At 39.1% G+C, this 15,858-nt stretch overlaps 2 protein-coding genes across 2 annotated transcripts in view; one reads left to right on the forward strand and one right to left on the reverse strand.

Moving 5' to 3' along the window:
* Positions 1-8,699, reverse strand: part of LOC139224372 (CD151 antigen-like) — a 23,392-nt gene extending 14,693 nt beyond the window's left edge. Inside the window, exons 1-2 of the mRNA XM_070855997.1 lie at positions 8,541-8,699; positions 3,707-3,791 (exon numbers count right to left, since the gene is read on the reverse strand). Coding sequence (XP_070712098.1) covers positions 3,707-3,790 — 84 coding nt within the window. The 5' untranslated portion in view covers position 3,791; positions 8,541-8,699. The remainder of the gene's footprint in view (positions 1-3,706; positions 3,792-8,540) is intronic.
* On the forward strand, positions 8,470-15,805 carry LOC139202276 (transmembrane protein 138-like). Its single transcript, XM_070831676.1, has 6 exons — positions 8,470-8,491; positions 8,641-8,771; positions 12,652-12,857; positions 13,100-13,271; positions 13,625-13,700; positions 15,290-15,805. The coding sequence occupies exons 1-6, from the start codon at positions 8,470-8,472 to the stop codon at positions 15,400-15,402; spliced, it is 720 nt and encodes a 239-aa protein (XP_070687777.1). The 3' UTR covers positions 15,403-15,805.
* Positions 15,806-15,858: the final 53 nt, after the last annotated feature.

The following is a 15,858-nucleotide window of genomic DNA, read 5'->3' on the forward strand; positions in this document are numbered from 1 at the left end:
AGTAAATCTAATATCTTTGGACAAAATCATTTGAATGCTTTTTGAGAGGCTGGACATAAACTCTGCAGAGCAATCATCCAATTTAAATCATGAGAAATTATGAAGCATCAAGTGAATCCTTAAGCCCACAGACACAATAGACTACCCGAACTGTCACAAGTATCATCTGAGGGAACAGTCAAAGAAAAGAAAATCAGTGAGACATCACAATGACGAGTCAGCAGATGGTGCAGCGCTGCAACACAAATTTGTCACCATGCCAAACCCATCAATCTAACAGCCTGTCTAATTTAGATTTAATTTAGAAAGGGAAGGCTACCAAAGCTGGACACTGAGTCAGACTGTACCGCACCCAGAGACAGCGTGGCAGGAAAACATCCAGAGCCACAGTGTGGAGCAAAACAGTTCAGCCAACACTTCTTGCTCACTATTACTACTTTACAAAGTAGCCACAGTACTAGTTAGAGTTTGTTTCCCTCCAATTTATTACTTAGATATTGATTTGAGAGAGAGATCATTCAATATTTTATACAACACATGGAAAGAGATGATATTTAACTATATTCTTTATTAATCTAAGTCATACTAAATTGTTCTTTTTTTTTCATAAAGTATTCCACACCTCTCCAAAAGACCCCTGTCCTGTGAACCACAGTATTAAAGAGGCAGAGTGTGTTTCAGTCTTTGCAGTAATCACTCCACATGGTGAAAATGATGCTTGGCTGTGGCTGTGGCTTCATCTGCTGTTAAAACTCAATGAACCACAGGAATTAGTGTTAAGGTAAGCTGCACAGGACAAATTCAAACTTTGGCGACCTCCAGTGGCAGCAAGAAATAAAAACTGGGACATTTTAAAATCTAAAAGGAAACTAAAGTGAATGTAATGCTCGAAAAAAAAAAAAAAAAACAGCACGTAACCACAACTGATATGACGGATTGATTAATTAATGCAAATACAGTGAATAGTCCATGTGTTTGCTGTATGACAGCATTTTTAGCAGTGTCTTTATGTACAAATGTAGATGCATTTCATTTTTCTACATTTTTATCCAAACTTTAAAGCAGTGTGAGTGCAGGTTATCATTATTGACAAGGTAATATCCTCTGTGGCTGCCACAGCAAACGCTTTGTTTAAATGGAAAATGCACTGCACTGTTCACTCAACATGACTGCCTTTCCCTTCAAGGTTAAAGGGTTTGTTTATGTTCACAAACACTGCAGGTATGTATTAAAGGTCTGATAGCCACTGGTGTTTATTTTCCATTTTTAAGTCAAACATATCTAGAAAGTGGCTGCTGGGGCATGAAATGTCTGAAAGTTCCGTGCATTTTGAATCAGATTGTGCCATGAAGAAGTTTCATGAATCCCAAAAATCTAAAAATATATAAAGCCAATTCGATTTAAATGAACTGAAAATGAACTTAACTGGATTTTCAAGGATTTTAAATTTTAATATTGATGAACCCAAAGCCAACATGGCCAAACAAATCCTTTACTGTATGTGTGTGTGTGTGTGTGTATATATATATATATATATATATATATATATATATATATGTATATCTATATCTCTATCTATCTCTCTCTCTCTCTCTCTCTCTCCGGGCCAATTAATACTACCTGAAGTTTCATGAAAAAAAGTCAATAAACATCCCTACATCCCCACCTCAACCACACAGCCAAGAAGGCAGATGAGGACGAACAAAAATCCATCTCATCCTGCTGAAACACATGTAGGAGCATCTACTTAGCATTTACTTTTTTTTAAATACACAATTTGGTGTGTTGAGTCCTCAAAATGTTATCAAACAAACAGGACATCAGCAGAAAAGTGTCTGTATGTTACTCCTGAGGTAAATGGACAGCTGCTATTCAGCAAACTACTTTATGGTCCTGCAGGTTTTCATTTTATTGTCTGAAGTTCAGCCCAGAAACACTTTGTACTTGCAATAGTTGTGATGCACGGTATTGCACAGTATTTGGGAAATACTTTTTCCACACTAATTTAGCCAAAAGATTTGATTTTGTCGTGAAATATCTGCATGATCGTCTGCCAATCGGTGTGAGATCTGACTCTTTGGCAGGCACATCATTATCACATATGGGCCGAGCTGTAAGTGTGATTTCATGCTGAGAACGAGTGAGAACAAGACAGACGCCTCCCCTTTGTAGACAGTGAGGCCCTGATGTTTGATTACGCACAACATGCAAATTATGAAATCAGTTTTTTTGTAGACAGCTTTCCTTCTGGGACGCCACATTCTTGATACTGGAAAGTTTGGGGAAATTAGGCTTTGAATGCATCTTCTGTGTTCTCTGTACAAATATGCAACTTGGCTTTGCATCTCTGAGCTGGAATAGCAGCAGGCATTTATCTGCTGCCCGAATAAGCTAAGGCTTTGTTAGGGGGTTCAGACAGAGTTTTATCAGCTAATTCTTCTTCTATTTATGGCATGCAAAAAGCTAATTATTCATGTCGATGCTAGGACATACTGTGTGCATGTGGATCGTTGTCCTTTTGTTGATAAGGAAACACTACTTTATAGCTTTGGTTTGTTAAAACTTGAGGGAACTGGGTGGGATGTGCTTTCTGAATTGCTACTGGTTTAATCAATGACACAATTTGGGCTGTTTAGGACTCTGATAAATGATCAAGACCTGCCTGGCTTCTTATATTTTAACACATTAGTTAGACTGGTTTGTTTAAGTGAGTTGTTACCAATCAAAGCAGTTGGTTATCCTTTAAGCTCCGATAGCCATTCATGTTCGTTTTCCATTTGTAGCTTTGAGCTGAGATTTACACTTTCCATGCATTTTGAAGAAAACTGACAAGGCTGCTGATGTTTGATTCTTATTTTACACAGCACATACAAATTATGAAATTAGTTACTTGTAGTGCAGTGGCGATAAGGTTGGTGTGTCATTTTGAAATCATAAGACTGGAAAAGTAAAAGGAAAGTGTCAAAAAATTCCTTATTTCAAGACTGTGAAATGAGAGGATTTCATTGTTTGGTTTTTAAATAAGGTCCTACTTCTTTCCTGCATATGTCTCCATGGTAGATATCATACATTTTAAAAGGAAAAGTTTTACCTTCGTAGTTCTGCCAACAGTTATACATTGTGATATAACACTCAATATCCAAAATGATTGCTGGGATCTGGGAACATGACAAAAATCACTTAAATGAGATCCAAGCGGTCAGACAATCAGACAGGCTGTAAACAAGAATCAAACACATATGTTGTGAACAGTTCTGCCAGATTAGCTAAACCACTTCATTTGGAGATAAAACTCCAACGCGAGAGCAACCACAATGTCTCAGGGAAATCAGTATGAGTGCAAAACTACAGCAAGTACTGAGCGTCAAAGCTGAACTGTCTGTAAACTGTGATGCTTACAGCTTAAGATGTTCTTCTTTGTTTTCTATTCCAAATACAGTAAGTTTGGCCAACCTGAGGCTTTTTAGCCTCGCTGTGCTCGCTGAGTGTTATTATAACCAATTAAAATGATGGCCAAACAAGCAGACTAAAGGGACTGCATGAAAAGTTCTGTATCTAGGTCACAACTGTTTTCAGACACACCTACATCTTGGAAAAACTCTGTGAAAAGTATACGTATGCTTCAGAAGCACTTTAGAGCGACACAGGCACTTAAAAGCAATTAAATCATTCAAGCAGGCTGAACAAAGCCTGAATGGAAACTTACCCAAAAGAGAAAGTTGAAAGTAAACAGCAGGTATTTCAGGCAGACGGTTCCACATGTTTCCTTCTTCTCCTCATAAACCCCCATGCTGCAAAACAGAGCAGACTTCAGGTCAGTTTTGCTAATATCAAAACAGCAGCAATCACTTTTAGTTCCTTCAACACTAAAACTTGTGATGAAGGATTAAAAACGTGAGCTTTGTCACAAAGAAAAGTGTTGGTAAAGATGAATGTGGTGACTGGTGCCTTGTTTAAACAGCAGTAAAAAAAACTCCTTCCTGCCACAATGGTACCGCAGCTTTGTTGCAGATACTTTGAGAAATATCAAATTGTTTTTCCACAAAATTGACATTTGTCACTGAGCCCTATTTTCAACATTACATTTTTTTGTTATGTCTAAAAAAAATGTATTTCCTCCACTGAACTAGTAAAACTCGAAGGAGAAGCTTAAGACCATATATTTTGTAGATAAGTTATGTTACTAGTTTATTGAAAACCATAAAGTCCAGGATATAGCATTGAATTAGGGCTGCAACTCACGGTTATTTTCATCATCAAGTAATCTGCTGATAATTTTCTCAATATACCAATTGGTCTATAAAAAGTTAAAACTGTGAAGGTGCTTTATTTGTCCGACCAACAATGCGAATGCTGACAATTCACTTTACTGTCATACATGAGAAAGAACAACAGCACCTTCATATAAGAGAAGCTGAAACCAGAAAATAATTGTCATTTTTGTTTAAAAAAAACCCCAAAAAACCCCCTGAAACTATTGATTAGTTAAATGGTTGCAGATTAATTTCCCGTTGGTCGCTGCAGCTCTAAATTCAATGAAACCCCAATAATTTCACGCCATATAAAACAACTCCAGCACAAGTAAGCTAAAGAAGCACAATGCAGGCGAGCGGTTAGCACGGAGGATATTGAATTATAGCTTGAAATAAAAGTCAGCCTTCCTTTTATTGTGAGGTGCTTTTAACAAATGAGATGTTTCAGGGCTAATGCAGAGTGTGGGGGAGTAAGCATCAGATCAGCAGTGTGGGCAGAATCAGCGAGCTGAGTTATCGCATGGGTATGCAGAGAGATCCATGACTAAGCACTGAGTAGGAGCTCATCGGCAAAAGGCTGGAAATTATATCCACCCGCCTCCTTGGTGCCAGGAACCAAAATCCAACGCTTCTGGGCTTTAACAATAAATTCATATTTCGGCGGGGTGTGTTTCATGAATCAGCTCGAGGAACGCAGCTTAAGTTAAAAAGTAATCTTGCACTTATGATAACTAAAAACGCCACTCCTCACTTGATCTAACAACAAATCATAGCTTATCCCAACAATCTCTGGATTTAAACCGCAGTAACTGACGCTGTGTTAAAGTCTGACAGTGAACACCAACACCACTCTCAAGTTCTGAAGTTTTAAGAAGAGTTATAGATCCCATCATAGTGCACCGCTTGCTTCTTTCATGTAATCTTTGTTTCCCCGAGTGTCACGTCCTGTTTTTTCTTTTTCTTTTTTTTTTTTTAACCCCATAATTTTCTCTGGCTCACTTGCCAGTCAAGCCCAGACTCGCCCTCTTCTGACTGCCTCTTATCAAACTCTCCTGCCGGCTTCCCCACCCCCACCCCCACATACACTACTGTCAATCCAGGCGTGTGCACTTGCATGAATGAGTGAGTATGTGTGGGCTCTGTCTGTTGACCATCTGCTATGGGGGGGGCTGAACCCTTTTAGCGTGATCTTGTTAATTAAACTCAAACAAGACTTAATTGACACATCTTTATAGAGCCCAACAGGAAACAGCTGAGTCAAGATAAATGTTTAAAATGTTTACAGGTGTAACAGAATACATCCCTTCTGCATGGAAGGTTTATCTTACTGTTATTATTATATTCCACAGTTATGCATCTGCATCAGCTCTGAGTGTATTTCAGACATGATACTCTTACTCAAGGGCACATTAAACAAGACTGATGTCTGATAAATAAAGCCTGGAGGAGCCACCTGCCTGACACACACACACACCATAAACTGCCTTTAGTGTGCTAATGGCTGTCTCGTCTGCTCTGGGAGATTACAGTGGTGAAACACCTGGAGCTCATCCAGAAATGTTTTTATTATCTGCATAAGAAACACATTTATTTTAATGTCATAGACGTTGCAGGTTAGTGAAGGTACAGATGAGGTCATTTTTGCTGAATTACAGCAGTTTTGGGCACAAACCACCATTTTTTTTAGGTTATTGACTTGGATGTCTTGAATGATTTGGATGTCCACATGCAAATAAACACTCTTACTTGCAATTGATGACAACAGCAGGCAGCTGATTTGAGACACAACTCTCAAAATGTCATTTGAACTCATGCCACATCTACAACTAGATTGTCTGATTTGCCATGAAACTTAATTTCTTGGGGGACATGTGTGCTGGAAATCCATGTAGTGTACAAAGGAAAAGTGATATTTTCATCTTGGTCAGCACACATTTCCACCAGATCTGAGCTACTAGCATTTGATTTGCATGTGTTCTTTTCAGTGTTTCCCCTCAAACATTGTTTGGTTGAGGTAGTAAGATACACAGATCCTGATTTTAGATCCTTTCCTGATGGATTTACGTTGAACATCTCCATTAAGGTCTTGTTCATTAGATAAATGACATTTCCTGTGTGAAATAGTTTTGCTCTTTTTCCTTAAATGTTTCATTAAAAAAAACTGAACTAATCTTTATGACGTTGGCATAACTGGTCTTCATTCAGGGTTCCTACATCTTTTGCAAAGTCAAATTCAAGCATTTCTAAGGTGCATTTTCATACTTTTCCAGCTCCTTCTGATTGTCGCAAATTAAATGTACTCAAATCAATCAGGCTCCCTTTGACTTATTGAAAAAAAAAAAAACTAAAATATGAAATATTCAGTCCGATAACCAGTCATTATGTTAATGCAATAGAATTTCAAGCAGTTTGAAGCACTTCTTTCAAAATCCGAGCACTTTTCAGACTTTGAGAAGGACATATTAAAATTTGAGCATTTTGAAGGACTTCCAGCACCCGAACAGACCTGCTTATTTAAAGTGAGGTGGCCAAGCCCTATGGGAAACCCCACCTTTTTTGGTCTAGACTTAGAAAAACAATGACTCAGCCTCAACAGAGCCTATCATCTGGTCTGATGAAGTAATTTGAAGATCAACTCCTGATTCAAGTGAGTCACATTTGAAGTCACATCAACCACAGCTGTGACCGCGCTCATTTAACGGACTGGAAAACCACCAGCAGCTTAGAAACCAGGCTGTGTGACCAGCAGCAGTGGAAAAAAGATGCTACAAGACAATACAGCTCTGCTATTATTAGTAAGCAGTGGTGGAGGAAGTATTCAGACCCCTTACTTAAGTAAAAGTACTCATAGCACACACTGTAAATACTCAGTTGCAAGTAAACGTACTGCACCGAGAATGTTCGATATGTAAAAGTATGAGTATAATCAGGAGTTTAAGTGTTAAGTATAAAGAATTAAAGTATAAATGTCTGCTGTGACTATTATATTATTACACATTATCTCTTTTACAGCGACTTGTTTTGTCCAACCGATGTGTGCATGTATTTTATGTTCTTTTATGCTTCCACTGCTGCACAATCAATTGCCCCATCGGGGACAAATAAAGTCACTGAATTGAATTGATACACAAAACCTGAAACATGTTTGCCTGAAAAATGACTTGAACTATATTCAAAATAATTCCTGATGAACTTTCTGTCAATCCCCTAATTGATTAACTGGTGGAGTAAGTACTCTAAGTAAACTCGAGTAAAGTAGCAAAAGCACGCGAAAGTGTAGAAATACTGTAAATTACATGTAAAAGTCGTGCATTTAAATTTCTACATTAGTAAAAGTACAAAAATATACTTCAAGTGCTGAAAGTAAAAGTACTCATAATGCAGAATTTCAGAATAATGTGACAGCTTGTGAATTTTCCTCTCTGGGAATCAAGTTTTATTTTAATCTATAATTTCATATGATATATTTCACATTATTTAGCTGAATCTGCAAAGTAACTCGTGACTAAAGTAATAAAAATTAAAGTTGTGGAGTAAAAAGTACATTTCCCCTCTGATTTGTAGTGGAGTCTGCATCAGAACATGTAAATACTCATGTGCAGGTAAAAGTACAGTAGCTGAGCAGTCATTTCATCTTTGACTGTACAATAACTAAAGCTGTCAGGTAAATGTAGAGGAACACAAAGGAGAATATTTCCCTAAAATGTAGTAGAGTAGAAGTAGAGAGTGGTATGTACAGACTCAAGTAAAGCACAAGGACTTCTAATTAGTCCTTACTTCCATTCAGCTTGTGTTGGTAGCTTTTATTCCCTGTTAGAAGGAAAGCTAAACATCTCCATTACAAATCACAGCTGGAAAACCACTGAGAAATAACTCTAACGTCCTCCTGTGGCTTTTAAAGCGGGTTTGAGTTCACAATAACCAACCAGACAAGGTATAAAACATCAAATTTTCATTTCTGGGACTTCCCATGTTGATAAAAATCACAGTTTTACACGTTTACTCGATGATTTTCCAACTAACATGAACACAGCGCATCTCTTCGTAAGCTAACGCTAAAGTTACAGCACCTCGACCGCCCTCCGTAGAAAAAACGACCCATTTTACCAGCACGGTCTAGTTTTAGAAAAAAGGCAGTAACGTGATAAAAACAAGCCCGGCACCAGAGCTTTGGATAAACCTGGAAAATATTTCGGCTGTATTGTAAAAGGCGCAAATGCTACGTATTGTGCCGCAGTGTGAGCTAAAGACCCTAAACAGAGCACTTCCTGCTTTCATTGGCCATACCTGGCGTTTCGTCGATTTCTCTATCGATGCAGAGCGATGAAAATGGGTAAGAAAATCCTCCTAGTTGTCTGTTTTCATTCCACTTTCCTCGGATAAAAAGGCCCTTCTCAGACGGCCGAGTGGAGCTGGAGGCTACGAAATCAAACTGCTGAGCTCACTGTGAGGCTGCTGCTGCTGCTGCTGCTGCTGCTGCTGCTGACTCCACCCCGGGCCACCTTGCATGCTTCTTGGGTACATATTTTTTTACTGCCCCGGGGCGCTGCTTACATCATGCAGCCAGATATAGAGGAGAGGAGAGGAGAGGACAGGGGAAATAATAATAAGAAACGTAAGCATGCTTTAAGGAATATACGTGTGTGTGTTTATAGATCTGGTAGTTTACATGTTTTGATGCCACCCTTGTGTCACTTTACATGATTTTCTTTGTAATTCATGACATGATCCTAAAAAATAGAGCCTGTGCTGTATTAGAGGAATGCAATATACCTACTTACTTATGCTTATTTACAATGATATTCATTGGTAATCCAGGGGTGAAATGTTGATAAAAAAAATGTAGTCAAATATTGTGCTTTAGTGCACCAATGGAATAAGTATTCAGACCCTTTACTGAAGTAAAGTTGGCTGTAGGAAGTACAGCAAGTAGTAAGAATGTTCACTCTGCAGAAAAGGTGGAGGTGGAAGAAGTGCCACATCTTGTACTTGGGTTAAAGTAGCAATGGAGCACTGAAGAAAGACTCTGTTACGAGTAAAAGTCATGCATGTATATTTTTTATACAGTAAAAGTGCAAAATCGTGTGTACTTTAAGTAGTAAAAGGATGCATTATGCTGAATTGCCCCTTTCAGAATAACATATGTTTTGCTGTTGAAGTGTATTATAACTGTGCTTTTTGTGAATTTCCCTCTTGGGGATAAATTAAGTTTTATCTTACTTTTAATCTCACCGCTCTTAATAATTTTTCATGAAATTAATCTGCGAGGTAAATAGTCACTAGAGGTATCAAAGAAAGTAGTGAAGTGCCTCTCAGATGTGGTGCAGCAGAATTATAAAGTAGCCAAAAAATGGAATATGCAAGTAATGTGTAAGTGTGTAGTACTTAGTTACTCTCGACTACTGCCTGTGACTGATGTGCATTATTATGAATGAAATCTTTAGTTTGTAAATACTGTTGCACCGATGCATAAGTCTCATTTTACCACCATTCACCTATCTAAGTATGAAATGACTATAAAATATATGTACCAGAGTATCAAAAGTGAGAACTAAATTAGATTAAAAAAAACTAAATTAGACCTACTTGATGTGTAACTACTTAGTGCAGCATTGTTGTGTGTGTGTGTGTGTGTGTGTGTGTGTGTGTGTGTGTGGTAATGCACATCTACCACTAGGTGGCAGTGGTCTTCTTCTGGCTCGACTCCAGACCTCCTTCCTAGAAGTATTATCATAATCTTGAAAGGAAATACTGCAATGGAAACAGCAATGGAAAAAGCTCAGACAGCACCCACTTACAACCTGTCATCGTTTTATCATTTGTCACACGTCATTAGCCCAAACAACGTCACAGCTTATAGCTTTATTTCTAAATACCATGTTTGGTCATGGCTGCTGTATGCTGTCATCAAGGTGCATGTAAACAAACACAAAACATAGTGTGTAATGAGTAGAAATCCTGTGCCTGCCTGTCGGAGAGGTGGGGGGTGGGGGGGGGATAACACCTGCCATGAGGACAGACTCAAGCTGTCGATCTGTGCCGCTCACTGCATTGTTTCTCACAACGTGCATCATTTGGGCGCACACACACACACATGCTGCTCCAGCCTCTGGAAACCATCTTCCTTCACAGGTACACACATTTTGGTGTTTTTGCTGCAGGCTGACGGTTGTAGTTGATATTCTGAAGTAGTAAAAAAGGTGGATGTGTCATTTCTATGTCATGCAACAAGCTGTTAGGGAGTTTCTTAAGAAGATTAAATGGTCGGGGACTAAGAAGTGCATGTTGGGAGAAACAACAAAGGCTTTTTAAATTACTCTAGTGTATTCATGCAAAAGGAAAGCTTATATCTGACACACTGATGTACTTTTTTATCAAGTTGTATATAGAGAGAGTACTTGATAAGCATCCACAGAATTGGAAAACCTTGAACAAGAGGTTTCATCTTCAAAATTCTTGTCTTGTAATTTATTTTGTTTGCTCTGTGTTTAAAAACACTGGTCATCCAGCTTTCCAGCAGGGCTGCTAACCCAGAATCTCAGTGGGACAGCCTTCAACAGTAAGCAGTCTGCTGGTGGACGCTCCACTGTTGAGAAGAAGCACTAATCTTCCTCACACCTGCCACGGCCGTGCCAAGCTATAAATACAGGGTCATAAGAGGATCCGCCTGGTGTCAGTGTGAAGGAGCCTGTTGGCTAGTGATCCTGACTCACAAGAGGCCAGAGGAGCCAAGGCAGAGACTTACAGAACCTACTTAACTAATACCCCCCCATGGCACTAGAGTAGTGAAAGGAGGACCTGTTTTCTCAAGCTTGTCTGTTTTACTGTCATGGATGAGAAATAACCTGAAGGAATCCCCTAGGATCTACTTGTGTTGTTCTGTACTTCTGGGATATTATTTAATATCATCAGAAAAGGATGCTGTTTTGAGAGTGAAGACGCTTTTCTACTGAACGGTAAACCTTCATTTAATGTTTAAATGTCCAAATGTTTGTGTTGAGTTTGTTTTGTTTTAAATGAATCATAACTAGCTGTGGGGCTTGTTTTGGAGGTTTGAAAATCAGCTAGATGCAGCTTTATATTTGCTAAAATCCTTCAAGTATTGTTGATTTAATCTTTGTGTGCTTAAAGGTTTGGTTCACCCAAATGATTAAAAAAACATGCTCTCTCTTGTGTATCTATTGGCATCTGGCCTTGCAGATAGTTTTGGTTTTATTTATCCAGAATTTGACATAAGAGTTCCTCGCCAACACAACGTGGGTGAGTGGTGTTTGGTAGTTTTTTGCCTTGTGCCCTCAGTATTGAAAACAGCAGGACTTCTCTTTCCAGAATCAGTGTCCCAGTCACTCTGGAGCGACCACAGAAAGCACTGTCACTGATTTTCAGAGGGACTATTTCTTTTACTAGAAAGTTGTTCCGACATACTAGTAATAACTAATGACAGCAAAGGAGAGGCGGAAATCTCAGCTGGAACAAATGTGAACAAATGAAACCAAACTACCCTGAACTAACCCTAAAATTACCAAGAAAGGCCAATCCAGCTACAGCCTCTCCTTCGCTGTTGATACACTCTGCCTGTGTTGACACTGTGTGAGATGTATTCGGTCCATGTTTAACTCCAGACAACCGCTCCTCTGAGGCAGCCCAGCTTACTCATGCTCCAGTCACTGCTGCACGAGTTGCTGCTTGAAACACGGAGCCTCCTCCCTTCCAAAAATTCAAAAAACTGCCAGGTGAACGGTCATTTGGTCCTTTTGCAGGTGGACGTAGCAGCGGTTTCTCATAAGCTGCAGTGTGTGAATAAGGTCAAAAGGTTCCAAGTTTACTGAAGATTAATGAGGACCAAATATCAACATAGGGCAGTTCATTAGATTCACTCTATTTGACAAGTATAATATGTCTGGCTATGTTCGGCAGGACCGTAACATTCTGTTTTTTCTCTCTCTTTCAAATCTAGTCTCTGCATGTGCAAGTGCATGTGCATCTGCAACAGTAGAGTAAATACTGTTTTGCAGCATGGTGTGTTCCAGCAGAATACTAATGTGTCTCTCCCTCCACAGGGTCTCTGCTGGATTTCCTTTGATGCTGATGTTTCACAAGTTTTGATCGAAGCTTCAAGAAGCCCTTCCCTGAACAATGCTGGGGGTTTTTACCACACCGTAGACTGTACCGCGCCACCACATCTGCGTATTTTGGAGCTTTAACAATGTTTACATGTCAGCTCCTCCCAAAACCAGATTTTGAAAGGACCCTGCAAAGTGCACGGGACTAATTTTGAACAAGAGACAATGGAGCACTAATGTGGTATCAATCACACTTCAGCTACATTTGGGCAATCAGAGTGGAGACACTTGAACAGTCAGGACTGTCATGTGTGGGAATTGATGTTTCTATGTAGTGTGTGTGCGAGTGCAGTGCAGCCTTGGATCCATCGTGGAACCACAGTCCGCCCGGGCGCCCAGCCTTCGGGCCGGAGACGCTCCAAACCAGCAACTACTCTCTGGTGTTACTGATTCAGCTCAGCCTGCTCTCCTTCGACCTGTTTGTCAACTCCTTCAGCGAGCTGCTCAGGGCTGAACCGGCTGTCCAGCTGGTACTTTTCATGTAAGTAAGAGCTCCTCACTGTTTCAGCAGCCAAACATTATCTTTGGCTCCAGGGGAGGACAATTCTGAGCTAAAAATAGCACGTTTCATTAGTCTATACTGAGTCACTTGGGATGCTGGAGTGAAATGAAGCGGCGCTGTACACAGACAGTGATCTTTTTGTTCCTGTCCCTTCTGTTTCTGCTGGTTACACATGGTCTTTTCCCTCATCTCCTCTTCTCCTGTGTGCTTTTCCTCAACAGTATCCAGGACATCGCCATCCTGTTCAACCTGATCATCATTCTGTTGATGCTGTTTAACACCTTCGTGTTTCAGGTTGGCCTGGTCGCCATCTTGCTGGAGCGATTTAGAGCTCTGCTAATGCTCTCTGCTCTCTATCTGACCTTCAGTATCATACTGCACTCCTGGCTCATGGTATGTCTCGTATGTGCACAAAGGGGTATATAGATATATCAAAGTCCTAAGAATGATTTATTAATGTCTATATGAACAATACACACTGAACATGTTCTTTTTATAAAATGTATTTATGCTACATTTATGAAAATGTGAAATTATATTGTTGAAAAATAAGACTTTTCATATGATTAAGTTAAAATGTGACTTCATAGAATAACAATCTGATGCTATTTTTACTTGAGTAGAAAAATCAGTGTCTGAACACAATCAAACAACTCATCTTCTCCAGTTTTCCCCCTTTTTGAATCTTTTTACTAAAAGCTGTGACATTGAACTACCCATGAATTCTTTCTGTATATTCTTTCCAGAATCTGCGTTGGCTAAATACAAACAGATATGTTTGGACAGACGGCCTCCAGGTGATGTTTGTGTTCCAAAGAACAGGTGAGATGACATGATAATACAGTGTTTTTACTGCCAACCATATGCATTTATTCTGAATGTTTCCATTTTATCTGAACACAGAAGCCGACATATAAAATGACCGCTGTCTCTAGAGCTTTGTTAAGGCCATCAAAACTCTGTGTTGGAATGTGTTGCTGTCCCTTTTGATATACGTGAGTCTGAGCTGTATCCACAAACAATCTTAAACGAAACAAGACTGATCTATTTATATTTCAAACTTTAGATTTGAGACATGCTCAGTTTACAGGAGTTACAATAGAATGATGACTTGAGGAAAAGTTTTTTTGTGTTTTCCCTCAGCTGAATATAAGAAGTAAGAGACAAGATTAGAACAATACAGTTTTTGTATTTGAAGCTCTAACTGTACCATCATTCCCACACAGAGCTTCTTTTTATATAAGCTGGTGTCAGACCTTTGAACCACTGCACACATCTCTAATTTTGTCACTGATTCAAACACAATAAAATGCCATTTCAGTCTGATTAACTCTCCAGTCTTTTTACTTTGAAGAAGGGCACTGAAAGACTGCTTATTGAGTTTTTTATGACTGTGTTAGTCCCTCCGGTCTAACGACAGGCTCCAAGCGGTGATCTCACATCGCCGTGTGGGAGTGATTTCATACACGTACAAGTCCCTAAGTGGATAAAAGGATTTAATTGTCTAGTTGCTGTTGTTCTCTGCAGGTGATCCCTTATTAACTATGAGAATGTACTGTAGCCATGTTTTATTTGTCTTTCTGTTTTGTCTACTGCTTAAGACCCACCCAGACGGTTATTTGGTGTGTAATCACCACTTCACAAAATCTCTTTCATTAGGAACCAACCTGTAAACTGTGCTGGGCTCAGTTGTGCTTTTAGGATTCCACACGTGGTTGTAAATGCTGGTGGGGATTTTCCATTTCTGTCTGTTTGCAATGCTAATGTGCATTTAGAATCACATATTGTCTCTCAAGTAACCTTAGTCACTGCATTACATCGGAGCCACTCAGCTGGAAATTGCTGATGAATTATGGAAACAAAGGATCGTTAATATATTGATGTACATCCATATTTCTCACAGTTCTATGATTCATTGATTCATTGAAATGTTAAGTTATCATTGCTCGCTAATGCGTGTCCACTGTATTACCACTCAACAATAACGGACCTGATTCAGTGTGATGAATTACCTAAATAAGCAGGACTCAATTTGATTTTCACAAAAATAGTGAAAGGTAATGCAGCAGTTCCATAAATACTTTTTAAAAAGTATAAAAGTTTGCAGTAACGCAACCAATTTCTGAGAGCCTTGGGACTGACTGAAGAGATGGAAAGCATTTCCTGATTTAACTTGAACCACCTACTTTTTACTTGCTTTTATTTGTTTTCATTTCTTATTTCTTATTTAATTCTTTTAACTTTGCCTTTTACTCCCTTTGTGTTTTACAGTGGGTGCATCTTTATGGTTTTATGGTTTCTACTGTAAAGCACTTTGTAACTGTGTCCTGAAAGGAGCTATATAAAAAAATTATTATCATCCTGTATGATTTGCTATATTAAAACATCCTCTCTTGTTATCCTGCTCACAGGTTCTGTGTTGTACTACTACTTGTACAAGAGGACGTCGGAGTATCTGGGTGACCCTCGCCTCTATGAAGATTCGCCATGGCTGCGAGAGGTCTTTGTTCGGTCCAGGCAGTGATCCCACGGCAACAGAGCACATGGTCACAACGAGTATAAAAACGGCACAAAAAAAAAAACTGCCCATATGGAAAGCAATACAATACAAGTGTGTATTTGAAAATCCTGACAATAGCCACTCTAACACAGTGTATTTTAAAGGTACAGGAAATTTACTTCAAATGCATTTCCAATTACAGTTTGGAAGTGCTCATTTCCAAATTTAAAATAAGAAGGCATTTCTTGCAATACATGCATTGTTAATCTATTTGACAGGAACTGTATCTGTAAACTATATTCCACATAAGATTTCCTACCAGTGCAGGGAGGATTGTGCCAAAGTCTGAGAAGGCGTTTTAGACCAACAAGTCCAGGACGTTTCATCAGGCTCTTTTTGCTGTTCAGATGGAAAAAAATTACAGTTGCGACGATGATTTTTTAAAAAATATTTTGTTAATACCAGTCACCACATGCCCTT

The sequence above is a fragment of the Pempheris klunzingeri genome, chromosome 1 (genome assembly GCF_042242105.1).
Source record: "Pempheris klunzingeri isolate RE-2024b chromosome 1, fPemKlu1.hap1, whole genome shotgun sequence".
NCBI classification, from domain to species: domain Eukaryota; kingdom Metazoa; phylum Chordata; class Actinopteri; order Acropomatiformes; family Pempheridae; genus Pempheris; species Pempheris klunzingeri.

Coding starts and splice junctions, on each gene's coding strand:
- LOC139202276 (XM_070831676.1), top strand. CDS start 8,470: ATGCTACGTATTGTGCCGCAGT. Junction 13,272..13,624: donor TACTGCACTCCTGGCTCATG/GTATGTCTCGTA, acceptor TATTCTTTCCAG/AATCTGCGTTGGCTAAATAC. Junction 13,701..15,289: donor GTTTGTGTTCCAAAGAACAG/GTGAGATGACAT, acceptor TCCTGCTCACAG/GTTCTGTGTTGTACTACTAC.